At 38.4% G+C, this 21,953-nt stretch overlaps 2 protein-coding genes and 8 non-coding genes across 24 annotated transcripts in view; 1 reads left to right on the top strand and 9 right to left on the bottom strand.

Moving 5' to 3' along the window:
* CEP295 (centrosomal protein 295) overlaps positions 1–8,857 on the top strand; it is a 54,250-nt gene extending 45,393 nt beyond the window's left edge. For 5 of the 6 annotated variants that reach the window (XM_037030687.1, XM_037030689.1, XM_037030688.1 and 2 more), the window contains 9 exons: positions 626–765; positions 1,530–1,710; positions 4,328–4,989; positions 6,476–6,607; positions 7,931–8,027; positions 8,144–8,308; positions 8,387–8,486; positions 8,565–8,664; positions 8,751–8,857. In XM_037030687.1, coding sequence (XP_036886582.1) covers positions 626–765; positions 1,530–1,710; positions 4,328–4,989; positions 6,476–6,607; positions 7,931–8,027; positions 8,144–8,308; positions 8,387–8,486; positions 8,565–8,664; positions 8,751–8,789 — 1,616 coding nt within the window. In that variant the 3' untranslated portion in view covers positions 8,790–8,857. Of the gene's footprint in view, positions 1–625; positions 766–1,529; positions 1,711–4,327; positions 4,990–6,475; positions 6,608–7,930; positions 8,028–8,143; positions 8,309–8,386; positions 8,487–8,564; positions 8,665–8,750 lie in introns of those variants that run through there. The other variant, XM_037030692.1, reaches the window with a different exon arrangement.
* Positions 8,858–8,984: 127 nt separating this feature from the next.
* Positions 8,985–9,111, bottom strand: LOC118976294 (small nucleolar RNA SNORA25). The gene has a single exon (XR_005064247.1). It is a non-coding gene; the product is annotated as a small nucleolar RNA SNORA25 (small nucleolar RNA).
* Positions 9,112–9,157: 46 nt separating this feature from the next.
* On the bottom strand, positions 9,158–21,341 carry TAF1D (TATA-box binding protein associated factor, RNA polymerase I subunit D). Of its 10 annotated transcripts, XR_005064233.1 has the most exons (11): positions 21,231–21,341; positions 19,057–19,183; positions 17,946–18,321; positions 14,661–14,836; positions 14,310–14,367; positions 13,784–13,952; positions 11,808–11,856; positions 11,588–11,621; positions 10,683–10,734; positions 10,251–10,297; positions 9,158–9,646 (listed from the first exon to the last, which is right to left on the bottom strand). XR_005064233.1 is itself a non-coding variant. In XM_037030702.1 (9 exons), exons 2-8 carry the CDS (start codon positions 19,137–19,139, stop codon positions 10,285–10,287), a joined length of 792 nt encoding a protein of 263 aa, XP_036886597.1. In that variant the 5' UTR covers positions 19,140–19,183; positions 21,231–21,341; the 3' UTR covers positions 9,158–9,646; positions 10,251–10,284. The 10 variants fall into 10 exon arrangements, 7 of the variants coding, with proteins under 7 accessions (XP_036886597.1, XP_036886596.1, XP_036886598.1 ...); XR_005064236.1 differs by lacking the exons at positions 11,808–11,856; positions 13,784–13,952 and adding an exon at positions 12,915–12,948; XR_005064234.1 differs by lacking the exon at positions 11,808–11,856 and having other exon boundaries at positions 13,786–13,952.
* On the bottom strand, positions 9,410–9,529 carry LOC118976285 (small nucleolar RNA SNORA32). Its single transcript, XR_005064238.1, has one exon. It is a non-coding gene; the product is annotated as a small nucleolar RNA SNORA32 (small nucleolar RNA).
* On the bottom strand, positions 10,003–10,074 carry LOC118976292 (small nucleolar RNA Z40). Its single transcript, XR_005064245.1, has one exon. It is a non-coding gene; the product is annotated as a small nucleolar RNA Z40 (small nucleolar RNA).
* On the bottom strand, positions 10,402–10,536 carry LOC118976284 (small nucleolar RNA SNORA1). The gene has a single exon (XR_005064237.1). It is a non-coding gene; the product is annotated as a small nucleolar RNA SNORA1 (small nucleolar RNA).
* LOC118976293 (small nucleolar RNA SNORA8) lies at positions 10,797–10,934 on the bottom strand. Its single transcript, XR_005064246.1, has one exon. It is a non-coding gene; the product is annotated as a small nucleolar RNA SNORA8 (small nucleolar RNA).
* Positions 11,695–11,766, bottom strand: LOC118976290 (small nucleolar RNA SNORD5). Its single transcript, XR_005064243.1, has one exon. It is a non-coding gene; the product is annotated as a small nucleolar RNA SNORD5 (small nucleolar RNA).
* LOC118976286 (small nucleolar RNA SNORA18) lies at positions 11,906–12,035 on the bottom strand. Its single transcript, XR_005064239.1, has one exon. It is a non-coding gene; the product is annotated as a small nucleolar RNA SNORA18 (small nucleolar RNA).
* LOC118976289 (small nucleolar RNA SNORA40) lies at positions 13,121–13,246 on the bottom strand. Its single transcript, XR_005064242.1, has one exon. It is a non-coding gene; the product is annotated as a small nucleolar RNA SNORA40 (small nucleolar RNA).
* Positions 21,342–21,953: the final 612 nt, after the last annotated feature.

The raw sequence follows: 21,953 nt of genomic DNA on the forward strand, positions 1-21,953 counted from the left end.
TGTGAGCCAGGTAGACTCACAGAAGACACAGAGAAGAGTTCAGCAGATAGTCCTTTACCATTGCAGAGTAAGCTACAGCAGCATGCGGGCAGTACCACATTTGAAAACATGAACTCAGAAGTTAGATGTGGATTCAACTCCTAGTTTGACCAGTTTACTAGCTCTGGGACCATGGGCAAGATTCTTTTTGATCTTCTATAAAAGAGGGCTCTTGGGTGTTAGATGAGATAATGTACGTAAAGTACAATGTCTGGGCCATAGTAACACTTGGGTTTTCTTTTCTAAATCATTGCCCTGACATGAGCCTTAGCTAATAAGAATAACAAAGCTTATAGCAAAGCAGTGATCACAGTGGCTACTTACTCCAAATTAACTTCATAAAACTTTGGGTTTGGTAGAAATGGAGACATTTGTCAAAGGTTTCAAGAGTGTCCCCATTTTGGGGTATACTATAAGTAGTAATACAACCTAATTTGAAAACATCAGCTGGTAATGAAAAAAAATGGAAGGAATTTGGTTGAATGGGATTTACCTAAAAATAAGCTTTTATGAATATGTTTTTGGCACTGTTTTCCTAGGATTTATTTTTAAAATACATCTTTTTTTTTCCTCAAAATTCCAACAGTTGACCTTGACTTTCCAGAATTGGAATACATTTTTCCAAACTTGCATCATCAGCTGTTTAAACCCTTAGAACCACAGCCAGATTTTGATTTGTCATCATTGTCCTCTGGGATTTCTCAAGAGAGCAGAGACTTTTACCAGGTGTGTTAATAAAGTAGATGCTTCACATCACTGAATTTCCAAGAACAGTTTGTCCCGTTTTCTTCTGTTATGATGGTTAATCTTGGTTAACCAAGCAGAATGGTTAGCCAAGCAGAATCATGTGGAAAGTTTTTACAAATTCCAGTGCCCCAACTGCACCCCAGACCCATTAAATGAGACTCTAGGAGTGCTCAGATATCAGGATTTTTTTTAAAGCTCCCCATGTGATTCTAACATGGAACCAAGATTGAAAATAGCAGCATTAGAATTTTGTTGTATCAGCCTTATTTCCAGCTACTGAGTATGACACATAAAAGGCTTGAGAATATTTTTATGTTCGCTTATTTACTTTGATGGAATATTTTTATGTTCGCTTATTTACTTTTATGTTCGCTTATTTGCTTTAAGCAGTTCAGGTAAATATAATTTTGCAGTGTTTAAAAAGTGTCTTATCCAGTACAGGATCTAAGATGCAAACCTGGGTCTTCCAACTCCCTCATCCTGGTATCCCAGCTGTCAAACATAGTTTCTGCTCATGCTCGCATTGTGTTCTAAACTCAGTCTGTTTAATTCGTAATTTGTTTTCTAAATAATCTCTTTTTAAAAGTCTTTTTCATAATTGAAATGGCAGAAGTAGGTTGACTAAGCTAATCATTAGTGTGATAGTGAAGTGGCAATCAAAGAAGAGTAATATCAAAGGAACATGATTATTAACCTGTAACACACAATCAGCATTTCAGCATTTCCCCATTGTTTTCCATCAGAGCTCAGGTGCTTCATGTGAAAGCCACGGTGCAACTATATCCTCCAAAAGCACGGTTTCTTTTACAGCACTGAGGAGGACCAGCCTGCATTCTCCTCTCAACGTAATCCTGAATCCACAACCTGGCCCTCATTTGCCTTATACTGCAGCTGGAGGTTTTGGCACAGAAAAAATTATTGAGGGTATGTATGCTTAAGTTAGAAAAAGTTAAAGCCCAGTACTTTTTTTGGATTGTTTATATTCATTTTTCTTAGAAATTGTGCTTAGCAGTTTCTGGTTTGTCTCCATTCCTGCCCTCACCTCTGCTCCTAGTGTTACAAGTTCTGTTTCTTTGTGTATCCATTTGAATAACAGAGGTAATAATGTATGCTCACTTTGCAATTTTCACAGTAGTGAACTTGATAAAATAAAAACGTGCTGCCTCTTGCTCAACTTTCATACCTCAGCCCTTAGAGTCAATAGTTTAAGTATCCTTCTAAAACTTTTTGTATAGATTTTATATATACATAAATGTACACAACACAACACAAAATACACTTGCACATTTTAACTGAAGTCCTTCGGTTGTTGTAACAAAATCAGTATTTGGTTATATTACAAGGGAAAATGTGGTAGTGTCTAATAGCCATAGTTTTTATTAAATAATATTAGAATAGGAGGTAATACATACGTGAGCAGTAGAGTTATTTGAAAATCACTGTGACCATCCTTTCGCTTTCTGTTCCTATTTATATACATCAACTTTTCTAAAATTATAGGAACTAACCTTTGCAATTTACTCAAAATATTAGGGACTATATCTGTATCCAAGTTTTATAATGTAATGATTAACTGATATCTTAAACTTTTTTAAAATGTTTTATTGATTATGCCATTACAGTTGTCCCATTTCTGTCCCTTCATTCCCCTCCACCCTGCATATCCCCTCTCCCACCATTCCCCCCGGCTTTAGTTTATGTCCATGTGTCACAAGTTCTTTAAATTCTACATTTCCCATACTATTCTGTTCTTCCCCCCTGTCTATTTTTTCCCTAACATCTATGCTACTTAGTCTCTGTACCTTCTCTCCCCCCTCCTCCCACTCCCCTGTTGCTAACCCTCCATGTGATCTCCATTTCTATGGTTCCACTCCCAATCTAGCTGTCTTCTTAGTTTGCTTTTGTTTTAGGTGTGGTTGTTAATAACTGAGTATGCTGTCCTTTCACTGTTCATATTCTTTACCTTCTTTTTCTTAGATAAGTCCCTTTAACATTTCATTTAATAAGGGCTTGGTGATGATGAACTCCTTGAACTTGTCCTTATTTGAGAAGCACTTTATCTGCCCTTCCCTTCTAAATGAAAGCTTTGCTGGATAAAGCAATCTTGGCTATAGGTCTTTGGATTTCATGACTTGGAATCCTTCCTTCCAGTCCCTTCTTGCCTGTAAGGTGTCAGAAATCGGCTAATAGTGTGATGGGAACTCCTTTGTAGGTGACTGTCCCTCTTATCTCTTGCTGCTTCTAGGATTCTCTCCTTCATTTTAATCTTGGCTAATGTAATTATGATGTGCCTGGTGTGTTCCTCCCTGGTCCACCTTCTTTGGGAATGAATCTCTGAGCTTCCTGGACTTCCTGGAAGTGCATTTTCTTTGCCAAATTGGGGGAGTTCTCCTTTATTATTTGTTCAAATAAGTTTTCCACTTGGTGCTCTTTGGCTTCCTCTTCTGGTACCCCTGTAATTTGGATGTGGGAACGTTTAAAGATGTCCTGGAGGTTCCTAAGCCTCCTCATTTTTTTGAATTCTTGTTTCTTCATTCTTTTCTGTTTGGTCGGTTTTTTTTCTTCCTTCTGGTCCACTCCATTGATTTGAGTCCCAGTTTTCTTTCCATCACTATTTGTTCCCTGTGCATTTTGCTTCATTTCACTTAGTGAAGCCTTCATTTGTTCATCTAATTTGTAACTAAAATAAACCAGTTCTGTGAGCATCCTGGTCACCAGTATTTTGAACTGTGCATCTGATAGGTTGGCTATCTCTTGTGTTGGCTTTGGGGCTTTGAGCTGTTCTTCTTGAGCCATAATGTTTTGGTCTCTTCCCGCCTATTAGATATGAGGTGTGGAGCCTTAGGTGTTCACCAGGGCCGGGCAACCCAGGTTGCTGGGTTCTGACGCTGTATGTGGGGGCGGGGTCAGAGAGGGGCAATGGCGTTTTTTTCTGCTCTCTTGGATTTCAGCCCCCTCTGCTGCTTCCCACCAGCAAATTGGGTCCTTCTGGTGCTAGTTCCCAGATGTGTGGGCTTGTGCACCCTCCAGAACCCTGTGGGTCTCTCCAATGAACTATCTGTGAGCCTGGGAGCCTCTCCTGGCCCCTCGACCCCCAAAAGTTTTTCCTTTCAGGTGCTTTTAGGCTTTTTATTTCCCAGCGCTGGAGCCCTGGGTTGTGCGGTCTGTCTCACTGTTCGTTATTTCACCTTGTTTATCTTCGTGTGAATGTGTGACCGTGGTCAGCCAGCCGCCTTGTGCCCTCATTGGATCTTCCCATTACCACCCCATGCCTGGGATCTGCCAACCACCACTTGGGCTCCTGGGTCAGTCTGGCCACTTTTTTCTGCGAGACCCACTGACTCCACCCCTCTTACCGGTCTGGATGAATGGTTTGTTGTTGTCGGACTTCAGTGCAGTTTAATTTTCTCTCTGTTTTGGTTGTATTCTGGTTTTTAAATATTTGTTGTTCATAAATTTGGTTGTGCGAGGGGGTACAGTGTTTCCACCTACGCCTCCATCTTGGCCAGAAGTCCCTGATATCTTGAACTTCTTATTGCAGGATCTGAACAATCCTTTCAGCAGCTTCTGCCAGAATTTTCTTCACAAGAAGGGAGCCAGCATGCTGATCTACCAAGTATTTTTGGCATTGAAGCAAGAGATTCTTCCCAAGACATGGAAAACCAGAACTACTCCTGTGAACCAACTGACATATTACAAAGTAAAGGAAAAAATGTTCATTTCCAGCTCTCTGTAGGAAATCTGCAAAGTTCAGTCTTCAGTTCATCTGCTGAGGCTAATGAATTTCATCAGTTACACTTACAGCATAGCACTCCATTTGGTTCTACTTACAGTGAGTGCTCAGTGAACGACCAGTTAGAAGGCAGAAAAGAAAGATTGGCATTTGAAGAACTATCACGAAGAGGGATTGATAAAGTGTCACAAAGTCAAGGACTCACTGAAGAGGATAAAAATGAAATGTGTGGAGTTTTAAATGTAAATCCACATGTACAAGAAATTGACTCACAATTATGTGTAAGAATGGTAGAAATGGGAACTTCAGTTCAGTTACCGTATTCTTTAACTGTTCAGAATGAAAAGTATTTTGATAACTCAACTAAAGCAGAAACTTCACAAATCATACCAAACCTGTCTCAGCCATCGCAGTCAGAGCTCTTTTTCAGTTCTGGATCATTTTCCCTACCGAACTCTATTCCAGTCTGGGTGAGTGGAATCTCTATTGTGTATATAGCATTTAGACTGGTTTTCTAGAAAAACTTTTTTAAGCTAGTATTTCTGTTTTTAAGATTACTGGTCAAAAACACATATAAACAAACACACATCTACACACATACATGGTTAAGTGTGCATGTTATGAACTTAAGAGTAATTACTTAGAGTAAATAAAATGCAGTTTTCAAGCCAGCAAGAATAAACTTATTAAAATAATAGGAAATATTTTCAATTCAGAGGTAGGAGGACAAAATAATACCCAAAACAACAACAAAAATAAGCAGCGAGTATAAAAAATCCAAATCCAGGACTTTTGAAACATATTCCAAGAGAAACAACAAAGCTACTTGTTAATAAATAAACCTAACCAAAATAGTCTCATAATCAGAAATGTCCAATTTGGAGATCTCTGAATTTTACGAAATATTTTCTTCCCAATTTTCATATCCCTTGTCAGCTCCCCTGAGGAACGGTGGCCAGCCTGTGCCTCAGCACTGTCTATTCCACCTCGCTGCTCTGCATTGAATTAATCCAGCTATTTTCAGCCCCTTTCCTCTCATGGCACACACCCCCTAGTTACTGAAATTGTGCTGGCACACCAAAAAATATATTTTTTGCTGACGTGACCCCCCAGAAAGGTATAATTTTGATTCATCCCCAGTGGATGGCTGTTGTCATATTTTTATTTGACGAGCTAAAGGAAAAGAGGTCAGTGCCCCTGACTCAATAGTCAGGTATTGTACTTAAAAATTCTTGGGACATACCAGTGTGCTACAGCTCCCCAAGTTGAGTTTCAACTCATTACCTGAATACAGTATTGTCCTTCCACATATAATAGAAACCGAATATAAGGGCAACGTGTAGATTACAGATTTAGCTTTTGGATGTTTTTGTAAATTTTTGTTCAATGTTTAAAAGATGGTATTTCCCTTAAAAAATTAGTCTGGCAGCAGTGGTCTGCATTTGGCTGTAGCCCTTTAGATAGGCTCTACCCTCTGGTTCTCCACAGCCCCCCCCCCCCCCCATTAACCTCCATGTAGCTGCCTAGCCCTGCAATCTTGTCTATAATCCTTACAGAAGATATTTTCCAACAGTGATCCCATAACTTCACCCAGACCAAGTCCTCCCCAGTATTTCTAAAAGTGGAGGTTGCACTGCCATGTTCTGTTTTCCTTGATAACATACATTTTCACATCTTTGAATGTTTAAGGCTGTTTTAGTTTTGGTTTTTGCATGTCTTTTTAAGATTCTGTTTTTAGACAGAGAAGGGTGGGAAAAAGAGGGAAAGAAACATCAATGTGTGATTCCCTCTTGCATGCTCCCTACTGGGGCCCTGGCCTGCAACCCAGGCCTGTGGCCAGACTGGGAAATTGAACCAGCAACCCTTTGGTTCACAGGCGAGCATTCAGTCCACTAAGCCACGACAGCAGGGCTAAGGCTATTATTTTTGGACGTGGTTTACTTTTTAATTTTACAGGAGACAGAGTCTGGCCATGGTATAATGGAAGAACCAGAACTTACGTTAGTAAGCACCAGTGACGTCAGTATTACTGAAATGGATTTTGCAAACCTAACCCTAGAAGAAAAGAATGAGGGAGAAAGCTTACAGGTAAATATACCTCAGTATAAGTATACCTCATTTATACAGTAAACCCATAGCTGAGAATTGGAAAGCAGAAAAGGATACTGGTTTTTCACTTCTATTTTCCATGTTATTCCCATTATAATAAATTATTTGCAAACTAATTTCCTCCCCCATATTTTGATCTAGTACAAGTACAATGAACTCTATACAAAGTGAACAGGAGAGGCTTAAATGTGCTTACAGCAGAAACTGACAGCTGACAGGAAATGTAAAAGCATCTCAACCCCTCAGTTTCATAGCATGTGATTTGCCTAAATACACATACATGTAATTTGAGCTAACAGTGGTCCCACATGCCAGGGAGCAAGATTTTAAATACTTCCACATACATTCCTGATGCTATAGATTTCATTCAGACTGGAGTGGGGGAAAATTCTTGCCTTCCTTTCCCCAATGAAAGCTATTTGGTTCCAAAGTAATCAGAGGCAGTACAGTGCTCCAGCACATAATTAAGGGAATCCAGACCCAAGGTAGATATACATAGTTAAATGCCACTGCTTTATGTTGCATCCACCAACCGCGAGAACAAATGTCGGAGACTTTCAGGGTTTCAAAGATGTTTGTTACTTTATTGGCCAAGTTTAATCTGCGCAGGGGCGAACTCTCAAAGTGTCCGGAGACAGGGTGCTCGCAAGGGCTGCAAATGAGAGTCGCGCCCAGCGCTCACAGCTAAGTCCTTATAGAGGCAAGCAAGCAAGCAAGCAAGCATTGCACAGAAGCAGATGTGGCGGTTAGCTATTGGCTTACGGAGCCCACTCGCGGGAACAGTGGGGTCTGGCTCAACTGAAAAAAAAATTTTGAAACTAAACAGATGGCAATCAACTTACAGGATGTTTGCTAGGGACACAGGTTCCTTGGGGCTGAGACTATTTTTCTTGTTCCCAGCACTTTAGAAGTTTATTTTGAAAATGTTTCAAGTCCTATTGACTAGCACATCATTTTATTAACTTAGTAAATGCTCCAGGTTAATGACTTTGATTATATGCAAGTCTTAATTATGTGTCCTATTGCTAAATCAGCATGGACTTCACCTCACAGGTAATCAGGCAAAGAAGAACCAAAAGCTTTTGTCCAGGGTTAAGATGGGAAAGTAGTCTTGGGTGGAGGGCTAGCAATTTTGTAGTGCTGATGGTTGAATAAAGCATTTAAATTTTATTGAAGACTCCCCTGCCAAAAAAAATCATTCCTAAAGCTGCTGGATCAGGTTCTGGCTGTAATGTCTTAGAACCTTTGCTGTACACTGAACAGGTGAAAGTGGTAAACTTTATCTATGACTCTTGCGATTAGGTGAGTGAATTTCTGCCTCTTGTACCAGAAATAGAAAATTCAGGTTATCCAGCTGTATCAGAGCATTCTGTGGAGAAGTCAACTGCAGCATCCTCAGGTATGCCTTCAGCACCCAAGGGCTAGTGGGAATCCCCTACTCAAATTCTCTCTCCAGCTTTGCTGTTGCTGGCCTATGAAGTCCAATGAGGTGAAACAGCTTGTTTTTTTTAACAGAAGCCCTTCCAAAATTTACACCTGCGCCAGAAAGCTTACAAGAAGCGTTTATAAAAAGGAAAAAATCATTTATAGAGAGATCCTGCCAGAGACAGAAAGAAATAAGGAATAAAAGACAAGTCTCTAAAAATTCTGGAAGCCAAGTAATCAAGGGGAATCTTACAGGTATGTTCCCAACACATTTGTATCCATTTTCAGAAAGGGAATCTTGTTTGCTCAGCAAATTACTTGCTCTCTGCCCAGGTTCATCTGTGAGTCACCTGAAGGGTGTGAACAAAGTTAGAGTGTCACTTCCCGAGAACAGAAAGACTGCACAAGCTCTCATGCAGCAAAGGGCTTTAAGGTACGTGTGTGTGCATAAGTATGAATAATAATTCACACTTCAAGTATTTGCCTTTAATTCCATATAAATGTCTTACAGATTATACAATCAGTTACCTGAAGTAAAACAGCAAAAGGAAGAAAAAGCAAAGCAAGATGTTTATGCCCAAAACAGAGCAAAGGCAAAAGAATTTCATAAGGTGAGCAGTTGGCAGTGATTTTTCATGTCAAAGGTACACCACCAACTAAAGCAGCTAAATTTTACTTTTATTCCCTCCCTCCACAGAAAACACTAGAGAAACTTCGAGCCAAAAATACATGCTGACTTTGTACAAAAAGTGTAAAGAGTTTTTATTTATTTAAAGTTAATAAATTTTTATTTGAGGAATTTCACATGTTGTTGAGTCCTTGGTTCCTCATGAGCCTGAGTCTCAATTCCTAAAAAAGAAAAGAGTAGACAGTGGTTAAAAACTTGGGGAACATTTACTCCCACATCACCAATCACTGATGAGCAGCTTGATCTTATATCTCCACAGGAAAACACAGCACTATTAAGTGTCTATTACATCCTACGGAGAACTTCAATCTTAGGTCACAGCGTTAAGAGCTCCTGGTTTTGATCACATAAGCTCTCTTTGAAATGACCTATAAATTATCTTTTTCTAACATGTGCATACCTTTTTGGCTCAATCCAATCACTTGCCATGCATGACAGTAGGTCCTATAACAGGAATAGAGATGGTCATGTGATGACAAACTATTTGATCACTAAGCACCCTAGAAGAATTAGATAGACAAAGGTCGTCTGGAAGACTCCAGAAATCTCAGGCAGCTGTTATAAAATCTCACTGATAACCAATGGCTATTACAAAAGCACATACAGCTTGTGTTGTATTTATATAGTACAGTGCTGACCTAGGCAGCGAAAATAAGTAAGGGTTAATAAAATGTCCCCAATAGGCTGAATGCTAGCAATATAGCAGGAAAAAACCTAGTGGGAAAATGTTTTGTGGTCATGTCCACGGCAAATGAGAAACTGCATTCTAAAAGCCTTGGTAATGACCATTACACTCTGACAAATAATTTGGTATGTAACATTAAAAAGACAGACAACTTGCCATAATTCTTTTAGTTGATCTTTGATCTCCACTTGCATATGGACATACTGCAAAACCTCCCCACCTGGACAAAAAAATGTTAAGTTCATGCTAAATTTTTTGAAATGGGGTTGATTAGGATCCAAACTCTTCTGAAAAACCAGCTCCCAACTAGAGTGTATTGAATATTCCAGGCTTAAAGCTGCAAATAGATGGAATAAGCATCTTTTCAATCCAGTTCATTTAAACTAAGTACTGGTAAGAAATACACTTTAAAATTAAGGCTTGATTAATCTACTTCCATTCACAAATGAATTCTTATGAAAGGAGTTCTGATCTCTAACTGCAAAGGCAGCTCTTTGGAAATTAGCATGTTTCAGGGAACTTCTTTCTACCTTAGAGCTGTAAAGTTTTAAAGTATGGCATAGATCTGATGCAGATGGATGTTCAGATGGCAATTTTCATTCAGCCCATTCAGAGCAGTTGAACATTTTCTCCATCATCATAACATCAGTGGAAACACATGGTAACCTTCTTTCAAACACTCTTTTGTGGTAACAATAAACCTCAAGAACAGGCAGGCTACTTTTAAGCATTAAATAAATGCCAAAGACCTTAATGCTTTAAAGTTTAATAAAGGGAGTTTATGTCTCTTACAAACTAGGAGGGAATGTGAATTAAAATCTTACCTGTAATTGTTGAGGCTCAATTTCCTCAAGCAATTTACTTTAGGGCCCTAGAAGTTAAATAGTAAGAAGTACATTGTTATTTTAGCAGGTGATGCAAGACATACTGAAAAGTTCTTATTACATCCAGTTTTTACTCACTGAGCCTAGCAGAAAATGTTACAGGTCTCATTGTCACCACTGCAATAAAGTTACTGTGATGGAAGCAAAACCTGTGTCTCAATGTAGCCACATTAACAATTTCTGGACACGTACAAAAACAGTGCCCATTTTCATCTAGAATGAGGCTTCATAAGAGTTTCTCTCAATCTTATACACTATACAAAAGGCTTCTACATCTGTATATAAGTTTCTGCCAACACATGCTGTCAATGAAGGGAAGATGCTGTCAATGAAGGGAAGACACTGCCAGAATTAACAAATCAAAATCCTTACACAGTTAGGGTCAGAGTAGATGGATCTGCCTGGTTTCTCAGTTTCAGGCATTCTAGAAAAAGAGAAGCATTAGCTCCTATTGAAGTAATGTGCAACTGAACAGAACTATAGGAATGCTGTATCAGTAAAAATACCAGGTTTAACATGCACAAAGCCAAGAAAACCAACGATGCCAGATACCGAATTTATATCGCACTGTCCTTTGAACACCCAGCAGGAATAAACTGCTAAATGCAGATACCATGCAGTGCAATTGTGACCGAACTATTACAAACACCTCTAAATCTAATTGTGGAAAATGTCCCAATTCCTAATCGTCATTTCAGTGCAGGAACCACATTACTGTGTGTAAATTATAAACCTAGTCACCATTATCTTTATCACATCTCTCTGCACTAAAAATAAAGATCATAGTTGTTCACATTGTTCTTAATAGGAGGAATTCCTCTGCTATTTTTAACATATCCAAGTCTACATGTTATTAGGTGAACAATATGGAACTGTGAGTGGGGGACAAAAAGGGGACATTTTTATTTGGTAACCCTAGATATGCAGTCTCTTCGTTTTTTCCAATTCTGCATGAATACAATTACAGCAAATATTTTCACCAAGATTCTGACAATTCTGCTTTATACCTAAACCACTGTTAATCGCCACAGTAATGGAATGCTGCACAGAGGTCCTTGAATAATATCCTTCTGTTCAATGTTGTGTTACCAAGTTGAGACGCCATAAAACTTAGGTTACCTGTTTACATCAATTAGCCTTTGATCAAACTGCCTTATACATTATTTAACTTTAGGTAGCAGAACCTATCGACAGTGTTAAGTGAGGACTTACTCTATTCCCAATTTGCATTTTCTCACAATTTTAAGTCCTTAATAGAAATTAAATGTTCCACTTACCTGTAAACACAAGTAAGTTCGTATCATATTAGTCCTACAAATAAAACACCAAATAAAAGTTTGGCAAGTGTGTGATTAAAAACTAAAACTATACAGTTATTATATTCAGCTGTCAGAATTACATTTTAGTTCACGTCTGTATCATTCAGCAGTTGAACAGTTAAATTCATCATTTGAACTGCAGTGCTACCCAAAGCTTACATTGTCACCAAAAACTTACCTAAGTTATCACTACCTAGAATAGTACAGATCTTCAAGATATATAAAAACCTAAGATAAAAAAAATTAAGTTGTTAGGATCTTTCATAATTTTAGCAGCTATGTCTTGTAGTTCCTTCCCACAGATCTAACACATAGTTCTGTGAATAAAGGAAGCAACATATTACTCTATGAGGCGTTTCCAACGATGTAGGTCTACAGAAAAAGCCCCATCGGGATAGACCTCAACCATCATTTACACATTTTAAAAGATGTGACAAATCTTAAGACTCTACAGGAAGATAATCACTAGAACTGACACGCTCCAGTCATTTCAAGTTCAAAACTGTATAAAAATAGTCAAACATCTTCCATTCACAAATAAAATTTAACTATTAAGTTTCAGAAAACCATACCATAAACAATCACATAAGGATTTCAACAATGTGGTTTAGAAAATTATACACTGATCAAAAAAGGTGCAAAATGCCAAATAGCTATTATAGATAATCCATAATCCAAAAGAAAAATATCCTTGTATAAAAAAATAGGTCTTGATTTTCGTGAACTTTAACACTGCAATGTTTTACCTATGAAATTTCCAGATTACAAAGCAAAAAAATTTAACTGAATTTTTGCCTCAAAATTGAGTATCTATATAAAATATCTCCTTAAGCTACTTGATATTAAGTATAAAAACACAGGGAAAAAATATCGATGTGCCTATATTTGGTTTTACCATTTGAGAACTTTATACCTTCAAAACTTAAAAAATGTTGTGTCCTGTATAGTCATTGCTAATATTACAGTATTGAACCAACCTCATTTTAGACCATGCATTAATTAAAAATGTTATAGGCATAAAGTGGAAATATGCAAAATTCTGATTACTGCTATAGTCCAATCGACAGTTTTGGGACCCTTTCCTGTAAATCAAGTGAGGCTGGCACAGTGTCACTATTAAATAGTGTTCCTTAAAGATTCATTTTCTGAAATCGTATCATAAACAGAACTGGAAAGCTGGCAGAAAGTCTCTCAATGATGAAATTTCCTATGAAGGTTTACATTATTTGACAATGTGCTACATTTCAACAAGTCTGATCCAAAAACACCTAACCAATAAACATACCTTTAAGTCCAAAAACTGTTTTCAACATAAAGCCCTAGCAAACAAACAAAAAAAAGTCATCTTTGTTTCATATCATTAAAACTGGAATACTAAATCAGTATAGTTGAGGTTTCCCTTATTTCCTATGCTTTTTAGTTATCCAATCTACAGCCCTGGAATCAATTTTTTTAAATCAATGACCCATCACTTTAATCTGTTTTAGGTATCATGTTCCTTCTTATATGTATCAAAACTCATACCAAACAATGAGTTCTGGGTTGCAAAAGAGGATTTATTTCTGCACCTGTGTGTAGTCTTTGCCCACAAATTAAGCAAAAACAAACACAAGTGCTACTGTAAATTGTGGTTTATATAGCAGCATAACTGGTAATATACAGTGGTGACAAAAGATGATGGAAGTGAAAACATTCCAGGCTGTTAAGAGAGAATTACGTTCTTATCAGAACTAGACATGACACCAAAGGTCACTTTTTTCTGAATAGCAGGGAGTTTCAGGAATAGGAAGGAAGGGTAACGGGTTGTCATTTATCAATGATTACTAAGGCCTTTTTTAAGGTCTACAATCTCTCTACGTTGATTCAATGCTCAAATGATACCTTTAGGCTCTCTTGCCCTGAAATAAAAAAAGTATAGGCAAAAATAATAGACACTTATTATTTTGCAAGAGATTATTTCCTATGAAAACCTCAATTTTCTGTATATACATTATTTCACTTTTAAAATGTTTTCTAATAATTACTTATTCTTTAGTAGTTTCTTTTACAAACTTGTTTACAAGATTTATTTTCCCCTTAGAAGTTTTATTACTGGGCTGGCATACAGACAGCATCTTCTACTTTCTGTGAGGTTGCTTTTTCTCTAGTCTCTTTACCTTGACATTCATATTCCTATCTCCTTTTCAGGCTGTTCTGTCTTCTGTCCAATGTTTTTGCACTTTGATACTCTCTTTTTAGACAAAGCAGCTTCTCCAGTATGTTCTTGTTCTAAATACACGTTCATCTTTGGTAAGTCAGAACTTATTATGAAGTCACTATTCTCCTGCATAAAAAATGCCAACATTAAGCAATAACTAAAACTTTATCCCTTTAGCAATCACACACAACTGAACTCTACCCAGGTGATCTCAACCTGGGCTATATCTAGATGTTAAAAATTCAATCCTGCTTTTATTCTCAATGTCCACATATAAAACTTAGTACTGAAAAATGAAAAGTCCATGTCACACTCAACTATCCCCCCCCGCCCTGCAAATACGTACTTTTTTCTTCTCAACACCAAATATATTGAAGCCTCTCAAAAATTAAATATACTCTAAGACAATACCTACTGGATAAAGTTACTCCTGTACCAACTTCTGTCCTCCAAAAAATGAAACGGGGTAAAAGTGTCACTTACCACCAATTTGATATCACACTCATCATGTTCGAGGTTTGTTTCAACCTCATCCTCTCCCCTGTAACATTAAATATATCATCACTCAGGTGACTAAATATTCTAAAACCCAGTCAGTATTTACATCGTCATGACATACAGCTGAAGAGCGATACCAGACAAGGAGAAAAATTACACTGCCATGTATAACACCCAAAATTGGCTCTCACAGGCCAAGATCTTAGCTCAACGGCAGTAACCCAGAGGCCTACTGTATATTTCCTCCCAGCACCAATCAACAGCATATGGATAAATTAACATTAAAACTTAGAAACATTTGTTAAACTATGACCAAATTTGACATGGTTAACTTACACTGGGTCTTCAATAGGAGAGAGAGATCCATCATCATCCAAGTATTTATATCTACGACTATCAAGGTCATCTTTTTCTAAATCTTCACCAACATTCATCTGTTTCAAGGATTCCTTGAGGTGGTATTCATACTTCAGTTTTTCAAGGTAGTTGAAAAATCCTCTTGCCACTGCTTGCTATATATCAGAAAGATTATTAATCCATGGCCTTACAAAATAAAAATGTCCTCCATCCCTCAGCAGGTGCTTATGTTCCAAACTGGCAAGGATCCCCTTACCAAGAACTCTTAGTGTACCTGATTTAACTACTTTGCCACATGCAGCTCACATATAATAAACACCAAATGCTGGTTGTAAAAAAAAGTCACTACTACCTAGTAAGTTATCAAAGTTATTGAATTTGGTAGAAAACCAAGCAGAAATCTTGTATTTGGGGGGTATTAAATAATTATGAAGTTTATTATAATCATCTTAAAACATAGATTAACTAGTATTAGTCCTCTCAAGTCAGATTTTAAATCAAGGAATTAAATATTAACAGTACAAACATTAACTGAATATAGATTTCCAGTCAGGTTGGATGGCAACATAGGTAAACTTGGCTTACCTCCTCACACATCAAAATTACAACTACAGAATGACCATTATTCAGAACTGTCAGAAATCAAGTTAAATGGAAGTCTGACAACCACTGAATTAAACCACCTCCATCCAGACTGGTAGGAGGAATGCAGATGTGCAACGGGCTGGGATAGTCCTACACATCCACGTGCAGTGGATAAAAATTTAAGAAGGTATCTCAGGAGTGAGGAGTCCCAGCCTCACACCAGGTACCCAGCCCAGGGTTCCAGTGCCAGGAATATTAAGCCCCTCTAACTTCTGGCTGCAAAAACCAGTGGGGACTGAGATTTACTCTCTCTGAGCTCCAGTACCAGGGTAGCAGATTAAAAGGCAGCAGTGGCATACAGGGAGGAAATGAAGTGCCTGGCATCCAGGCAAAAGCTGGGGGACAGTTTCCTCCCACACAGAAAGGCAGGCACAGGCCACTGTACCTTTTGTGAACCCTCCCACAGAGCCAGAGCTAACAGGTGGGTGCCATATCTGAATCTCTCTCAACCTGGCTAAGTCTGCCCCACCCTAGAGATCCCAAAGCTGGTTTCACCCAACTGAGGGGCCCACCCAAGCTATTACCAGTGACTCCTCCATGATTGGCTGATTTTGGCTTATGCTTCACATCTTCCTAAATCCTCTCAAAGAAGTAACAGCCAGCCTTGTTGAGCCCCCAGGACCTCCCCTGAACCTCTTGCCAAGTGACCCAGCACTATAAGAGCCTGCCTAGATTCACAGATTGGCTTCACCTGGGAATCTCCAAGCACAGCACAAGTAGCAGCCATCTCAGATTGCTTTATACTTCATGTTGTGTGGCTCTGGGCAAAACAGGTGGAGGCTGACCCTGGCCTACACCACCTGGGAAACCAGAGCCTGTGCACTTAGTGGACAGCTACAGATTACATTGTAGCACCACTACCCTGCCCCTGCACAGCTGATCCTCCACAGAAGACAGAGGTTGATGGGCATGGGTCACAACCAGTCCTTGCAGTTGACTGGCCTGTGTAAATCCCTCCCCTTGACCTGTCAACTGTATTCCAATCTCACTCAACTACAGGACACTTAACTACATTAGGCCATGTAGGCCATTAGGCTACCAAGACAGGGAGTCATAGCAACTCTACCATAGCAACTCTACCTAACACATAGAAAACAAATACAGTGAAGCTGCCAAAATGAGACAAAAAAAATGGCTCAAAAAAGAACAGATGGCTCAAATGAAAGAACAGATCGAAACTCCAAAAAAGAATGAGGCAAAATGTATAAGCAATCTATCAGATGCAGAGTTCAAAACATTGGTTATAAAGATGCTCAAGAAACTTACTGAGGACCTCTGCAGCATAAAAAAGATACTGTCAACAAAGGATACAATAAATGAAATAAGCTACAATTCACAGGTAAACAGGCTGAGAATCGAGTTAATGATCTGGAATGTAAGGAAGGAAAAAAAAACTATCAGAACAAGAAGGGGAAAAGAATCCAAAATAACAAGTACAGTATAAGCAGCCCCTGGGACAACTTCAAGAGGTCCAATATTCACACCATAGGGGTGCCAGAAGAGAAAGAGCAGGAAATTGAAATTTTTTGAAAAAAATTAAAGAAAACCCCTAATTCGGGGAAGGAAATGAGGAGAATGCAAGTCCAAGAAGCTTAGAGTCCCAAACAAGATGACACAAAGAGGACCACTTCGAGACACATTAGAATTAAAATGCCAACAGTTTCTCTTTGAGAATCTTAAAATCAGTGAAAGAAAAGCAGTTATAGGTAACTCCCATAAGACTGCCAGTTAATTTCTCAAAAGAAACTTTGCATGCTACAAGTGACTGACAAGAAATATCCAGTCAGGAAAAGGAAGGGTCTACAACCAAGACTGCTCTACTAAGCAAAGCTATCATTTGGAATTGAGGGGTAAAGACCTTCCCAGACAGGAAAAACTAAAGGAGTTCAATCATCACCAAACCATTATTATATGAAATATTAAAGGAACTTGCTTAAGAAAAATAAGATCAAAACCATGAACAGTAAAATGGCAATGAATAATATCAACAATTGAATCTAAAAAAGAAACTAAGCAAATAAGACAAGCATTTTAATGGTTGCTGGATAGAAGGCAACTGTAGGGGAATGGATGAGGGGGAAAAAGTACAGTATGCAAAATGTAGAAGCCAAAGACATGAACAATGATACAGGGATTGCTTGAGGGAGAGTGGTGCTGTGTGGAGGGGACAACAGTGGAAAAATTAGGACAATTGTAATAGCATAATTTTAAAAAGTTAACTCAAATACCTCAGAGTACATAGTACTGGACACTTTACCAGGCAATCATGTCAGAAATAGAATACTTGATCTCTAAGACATGAAATCTACTGAAGTCATTGAACATGAAAGGAATTGTGGGTTTGATTTAAGTTACAATTGGGAATATCTTTTGAGTTTTAGAGATGATGTTAAAAACCGAATAGGATGAAATCAAGGGATTTTATATAAGTAGCCTTGGAGCACTTCAAAAACAGGTCTAGTCACTGAATACACCAGTGAAGATTTTACCCAGTAGCCCAAGAGAAGTATGAGCTGAAAGACTGGGTGGTTTTTAACTGAATCAGGTACACCTAAATTCTAAGTGACCCACAAACCATTTCAGGCACATTAGCTATGGTACCCACATATACTGACTCACCTCAAATGTTAAAATTTTTCTCCAAGGTAATGGTTTTCTTCCATTCTCTGATTCTAAAAATGGGACCTGGGGTCTATAATCTTTAAACTGTTTCCTATTTATGCGTGACCTAGTACTTTTCCTTCCTTCTGGTCTTTCCCTTGGTCTTCCTGTTGGCTTGTATTTCCTCTTTCTACGTTTCTTTTTCTTGGATCTTTCAAAAATAGCTTTCAAAGTCAATGGTCTTGGTTCAAAAGATGAGTCACTGGATGAATCTCTTGCTTGAACACTTTCAAGTGAAGTAACACATTTTCTAACAGGATTTCTTTGCCTCCGTTTAGGTGAGCAAGGAACACACTGAGTTTTAAATAAGCTGCTACCAGAGGAAGAGTTATCACTAGGGAAAAAAAGGGGGAAGAAATTAATTGTTTCCCTTTTATGTAACTGAATACGTATTACCAGTAATGTATTTCTTCCACAGACCAAAACAGAAAAACATGCTGAGGAGTAACTCTAAAAATGATGAACTCAGTACTAGCCAACTAGTTTTGACCTGGTCACTCTACCTAAAATGGCTCAAAATGCCATAGCAACAAATCTTCTAAGAGAAATTCAAGTCCCACACAGGCAGTCTTGTTCACTGCTAGAGGTTCCTCTAATTAAAACACGAGATACCTAATATATTTGATGTGACTATACTAGAAATACTGATTTGATATAGGAGTAAGGTCAGTGGATGAGGTAAGGAAACATCTCCATCACACACCTAAGCCAGCATTCTCAATAATCAGACTAAGCTGAATGTTAAGAGTCCATACTGATATCCCTTTTCTTGTTATAAAATTAGGGTGATTTAGTCAAGCTGAGATACCAAGTTAACCCAGAGAAAATATTCTGGTTTCCCTGGGTTAAGAATGTGTTCCCCTGTTAAGTATACAAGAAGATAAACTTTGAAGGTGTAGATAAAGAAGGTTTTTCTTTCCTAATCATTGTAAATTACCTTTACCAGCACTCTATCTACAATGACTTATGTTTTCCTGGTAATTCAAATACAGTAAACATTACCTTTGAATCTAGTGTTTTCTAGTTAAAATCTGATGGTTGTTGTTGATGGGGAAAAAAAAGCACTTACCTTTGATTTTCATCCTCCATAGATGAATCCGATGCTATTGTATAGTCCTGAGAATCAACTGCTGATAGGTATTCCGAGTCCATCTTAAAACTTAACCATTTACTTGTTCTCTCCTTTCACCAAATTTCTGACAACATATAATATATATGTAGCTTTTCTAAGCAATTGTTAACAGAAACAGCTAATATCCAAGCAATGCAAAAGTTGATGTAGAAGTTATGCCATTACATATAAATGAAGGCACAATCATTTACAAGGCCTTTAATACTTTTATGTAGGAACCACGTACTTCAGAACAAACTCTAAAAATCTAGAAATTTCACTGACAAATTCTATCTTTCAGTTGTGCCTCTAAAGCTATCCAGTGTAACAAGATTCAACAGAAGTGCTATCACCCCCTCAAAATACCAAACTTTTACATGACAGCAAAAAATGTTATTTAAAATATTTTATCATTCGCCATAGTAATGTGCAATTACAACTATTACATAGAAAGTGCAGGGTCCGTGGTTCAAAAATCGGGAAAAATATCATTAAAGGTACTAAAATATAAGTGATCTCCTTTCTTCTGTAATCCCTTTTGACTTGTCAGGTGTTTTAATTAATAACATTAATTTGCTATTAATTATTGATAGCATTGTTGATCATGCTATTAAATATTATGCTATTATTAGTATTAATTTGCTATTCACTCAAAGAGTGAATAGCAAACTGCTATTCAACTGCTTTCCAAAAGCAGTTGGGACCTCCTAGAAAAATTTTACAATATCAGAAGGTTGAGTAAGGCCTCAGTATACCAAGAAAAAAAACCATTATTTACTATCTCAATCCAACACACCATTTTTAAATTCCTGGTCTAGGTTTTTCACTTATGGCCTTTTCTCATTCATACTATTATTCAACAAAATCACTGTAAAACCTCTTTCTCGGCATATTTCTTTACCATTGTGGATATTAATGTAAAATTTCGGAATTCTCAAACATTAGTGAAAGGCTGTCAGACTACAACAATGACACCCTTCGGCTTCCTTTAAAAAAACTACTTAAATATATTTAAAACAAAAATAAAGATGACATCTTAATTTAAAACAGTACCTCCCTTATAGATGAGGTCATCGTTCTTCCACTTTTGTGTTGCTTATAGTGTTTATACTTGAGAATGACCAATGAATACAGATGAAAAGCAATCTTACAATTAACAGCAAAATGTTTCAAACAGAGAAAATCGATTAAGATCANGGCTTCCTTTAAAAAAACTACTTAAATATATTTAAAACAAAAATAAAGATGACATCTTAATTTAAAACAGTGGAGGGCTGTTTTAAATTATAGATGAGGTCATCGTTCCTTATAGATGAGGTCATCGTTCTTCCACTTTTGTGTTGCTTATAGTGTTTATACTTGAGAATGACCAATGAATACAGATGAAAAGCAATCTTACAATTAACAGCAAAATGTTTCAAACAGAGAAAATCGATTAAGATCATACAGATCTTACATTTTCAAAATATGCAACGGACTCGCGTGTAATTTTCTGATTTTATTGTAGTTTTTAGGGCAAAAATCAAACAATGTCATGAAATGGTCAGAAACGAAATTCAACAAAATTGAGTTAAATGGCAGTGGTGGTTATTTGAGGTTCATTGTTTAAAAAAATATTAGAACATTATCAGAATTGTAGTTAACTCAAAAGATCACTTTCTACGTAACTCAGAAAGCATTCCGATTTAAGTATCATTTCCTACTGGAGATTCTGCGAAGCCACGTGGCCAGGTAACGCACTGCACCAGCACTAACAATACCTCTCTGACTGTCTCCAGGAAGCACCCGACCTCAGGCGCTGAAAATGGACTAACTGTTACCTTACACTTAGTAACTCAGAACACCTGTACTGGTAACACCTACAGACCAGTGTGTACTGGTCAGAACACACTCTAGATCACGCCCAGGCTGTAATCGTTTTATGTGTGGGGTCGCAATCAAACGCTAGATCCGAAGCCCCCAACAACCCCGAGCCCTCCACCCTCAGGGCCTGACTTCATCGGCTGGAAGGTCCCGCAATGCGGGTGTCTCGAGAAAAGTTAGAAGCACAACCCCTCCAACACGCATCAAGACTGGGTGGCCTTGTCCTCTCCCTTACTCATTAACTATGTCAGCAGACCGCTGGCACCAACCCGTGCTGGCTCACTACCAGCCTCACCTACGTAGTCGCTGCCTGTAACCCAAACCTCAGCGGTCTGCACCCAAGCAATCGCCCAACATCCACACACCAAGAGGAAACAACCGCTTACCTCATCAGCTGCGCGGAAGAAAAAGGACAGAGCCTAGCGCGCGACCCAGCTAATAGTGGAGCCAAAATCTCGCGATAACAACTTAGTGAGGCAAGAACGCGAGAGGCGGGATTATGGGGGCGCCATCTTGGTCGCCACAGTGGGAGGAGTGATTCAAAGTGGGCGGAGCCTGACTCCTAACTCAGAGGGGGCGGGGTTAACTGAGGCCTGATTCGGGGGCGTCCTTCCCTAAACCTATTAGGTAAGTGTTATGGCCAAGAACATTTTGGCAAACGACCGAAAGAAACTGTGGGGTCAAGTGAGCGGAATGAATGTGAACTGCGAGGAAACAGTTACTCAGCCTGATTTGTTTCCTGTGGTCTCGCATTTGCTGATTTGGCGTCCAGGGTTGGTGGGTGGTGCCAAGTGTGTTTTGACAGATTATGTCTACTTTTGTCTTCCAAAATCTCTTCTGTGTAAAACTGTGAAAGGGTAATGCTTTGCCTGTCACGCAAACTAAGGAACCTTTGTACTGGAAGTCAGCGTTGCTCCAGAGCACACCCAGTTCCCTCTCCACCTTTGGACTTTTGTTAGATCACTCTCACTGTGTAAACTAGGGTCCCCCTC

Source organism: Sturnira hondurensis, unplaced genomic scaffold (genome assembly GCF_014824575.4).
Source record: "Sturnira hondurensis isolate 20B ecotype Veracruz unplaced genomic scaffold, ASM1482457v3 Scaffold0020879, whole genome shotgun sequence".
Classification (NCBI taxonomy): Eukaryota; Metazoa; Chordata; class Mammalia; order Chiroptera; family Phyllostomidae; genus Sturnira; species Sturnira hondurensis.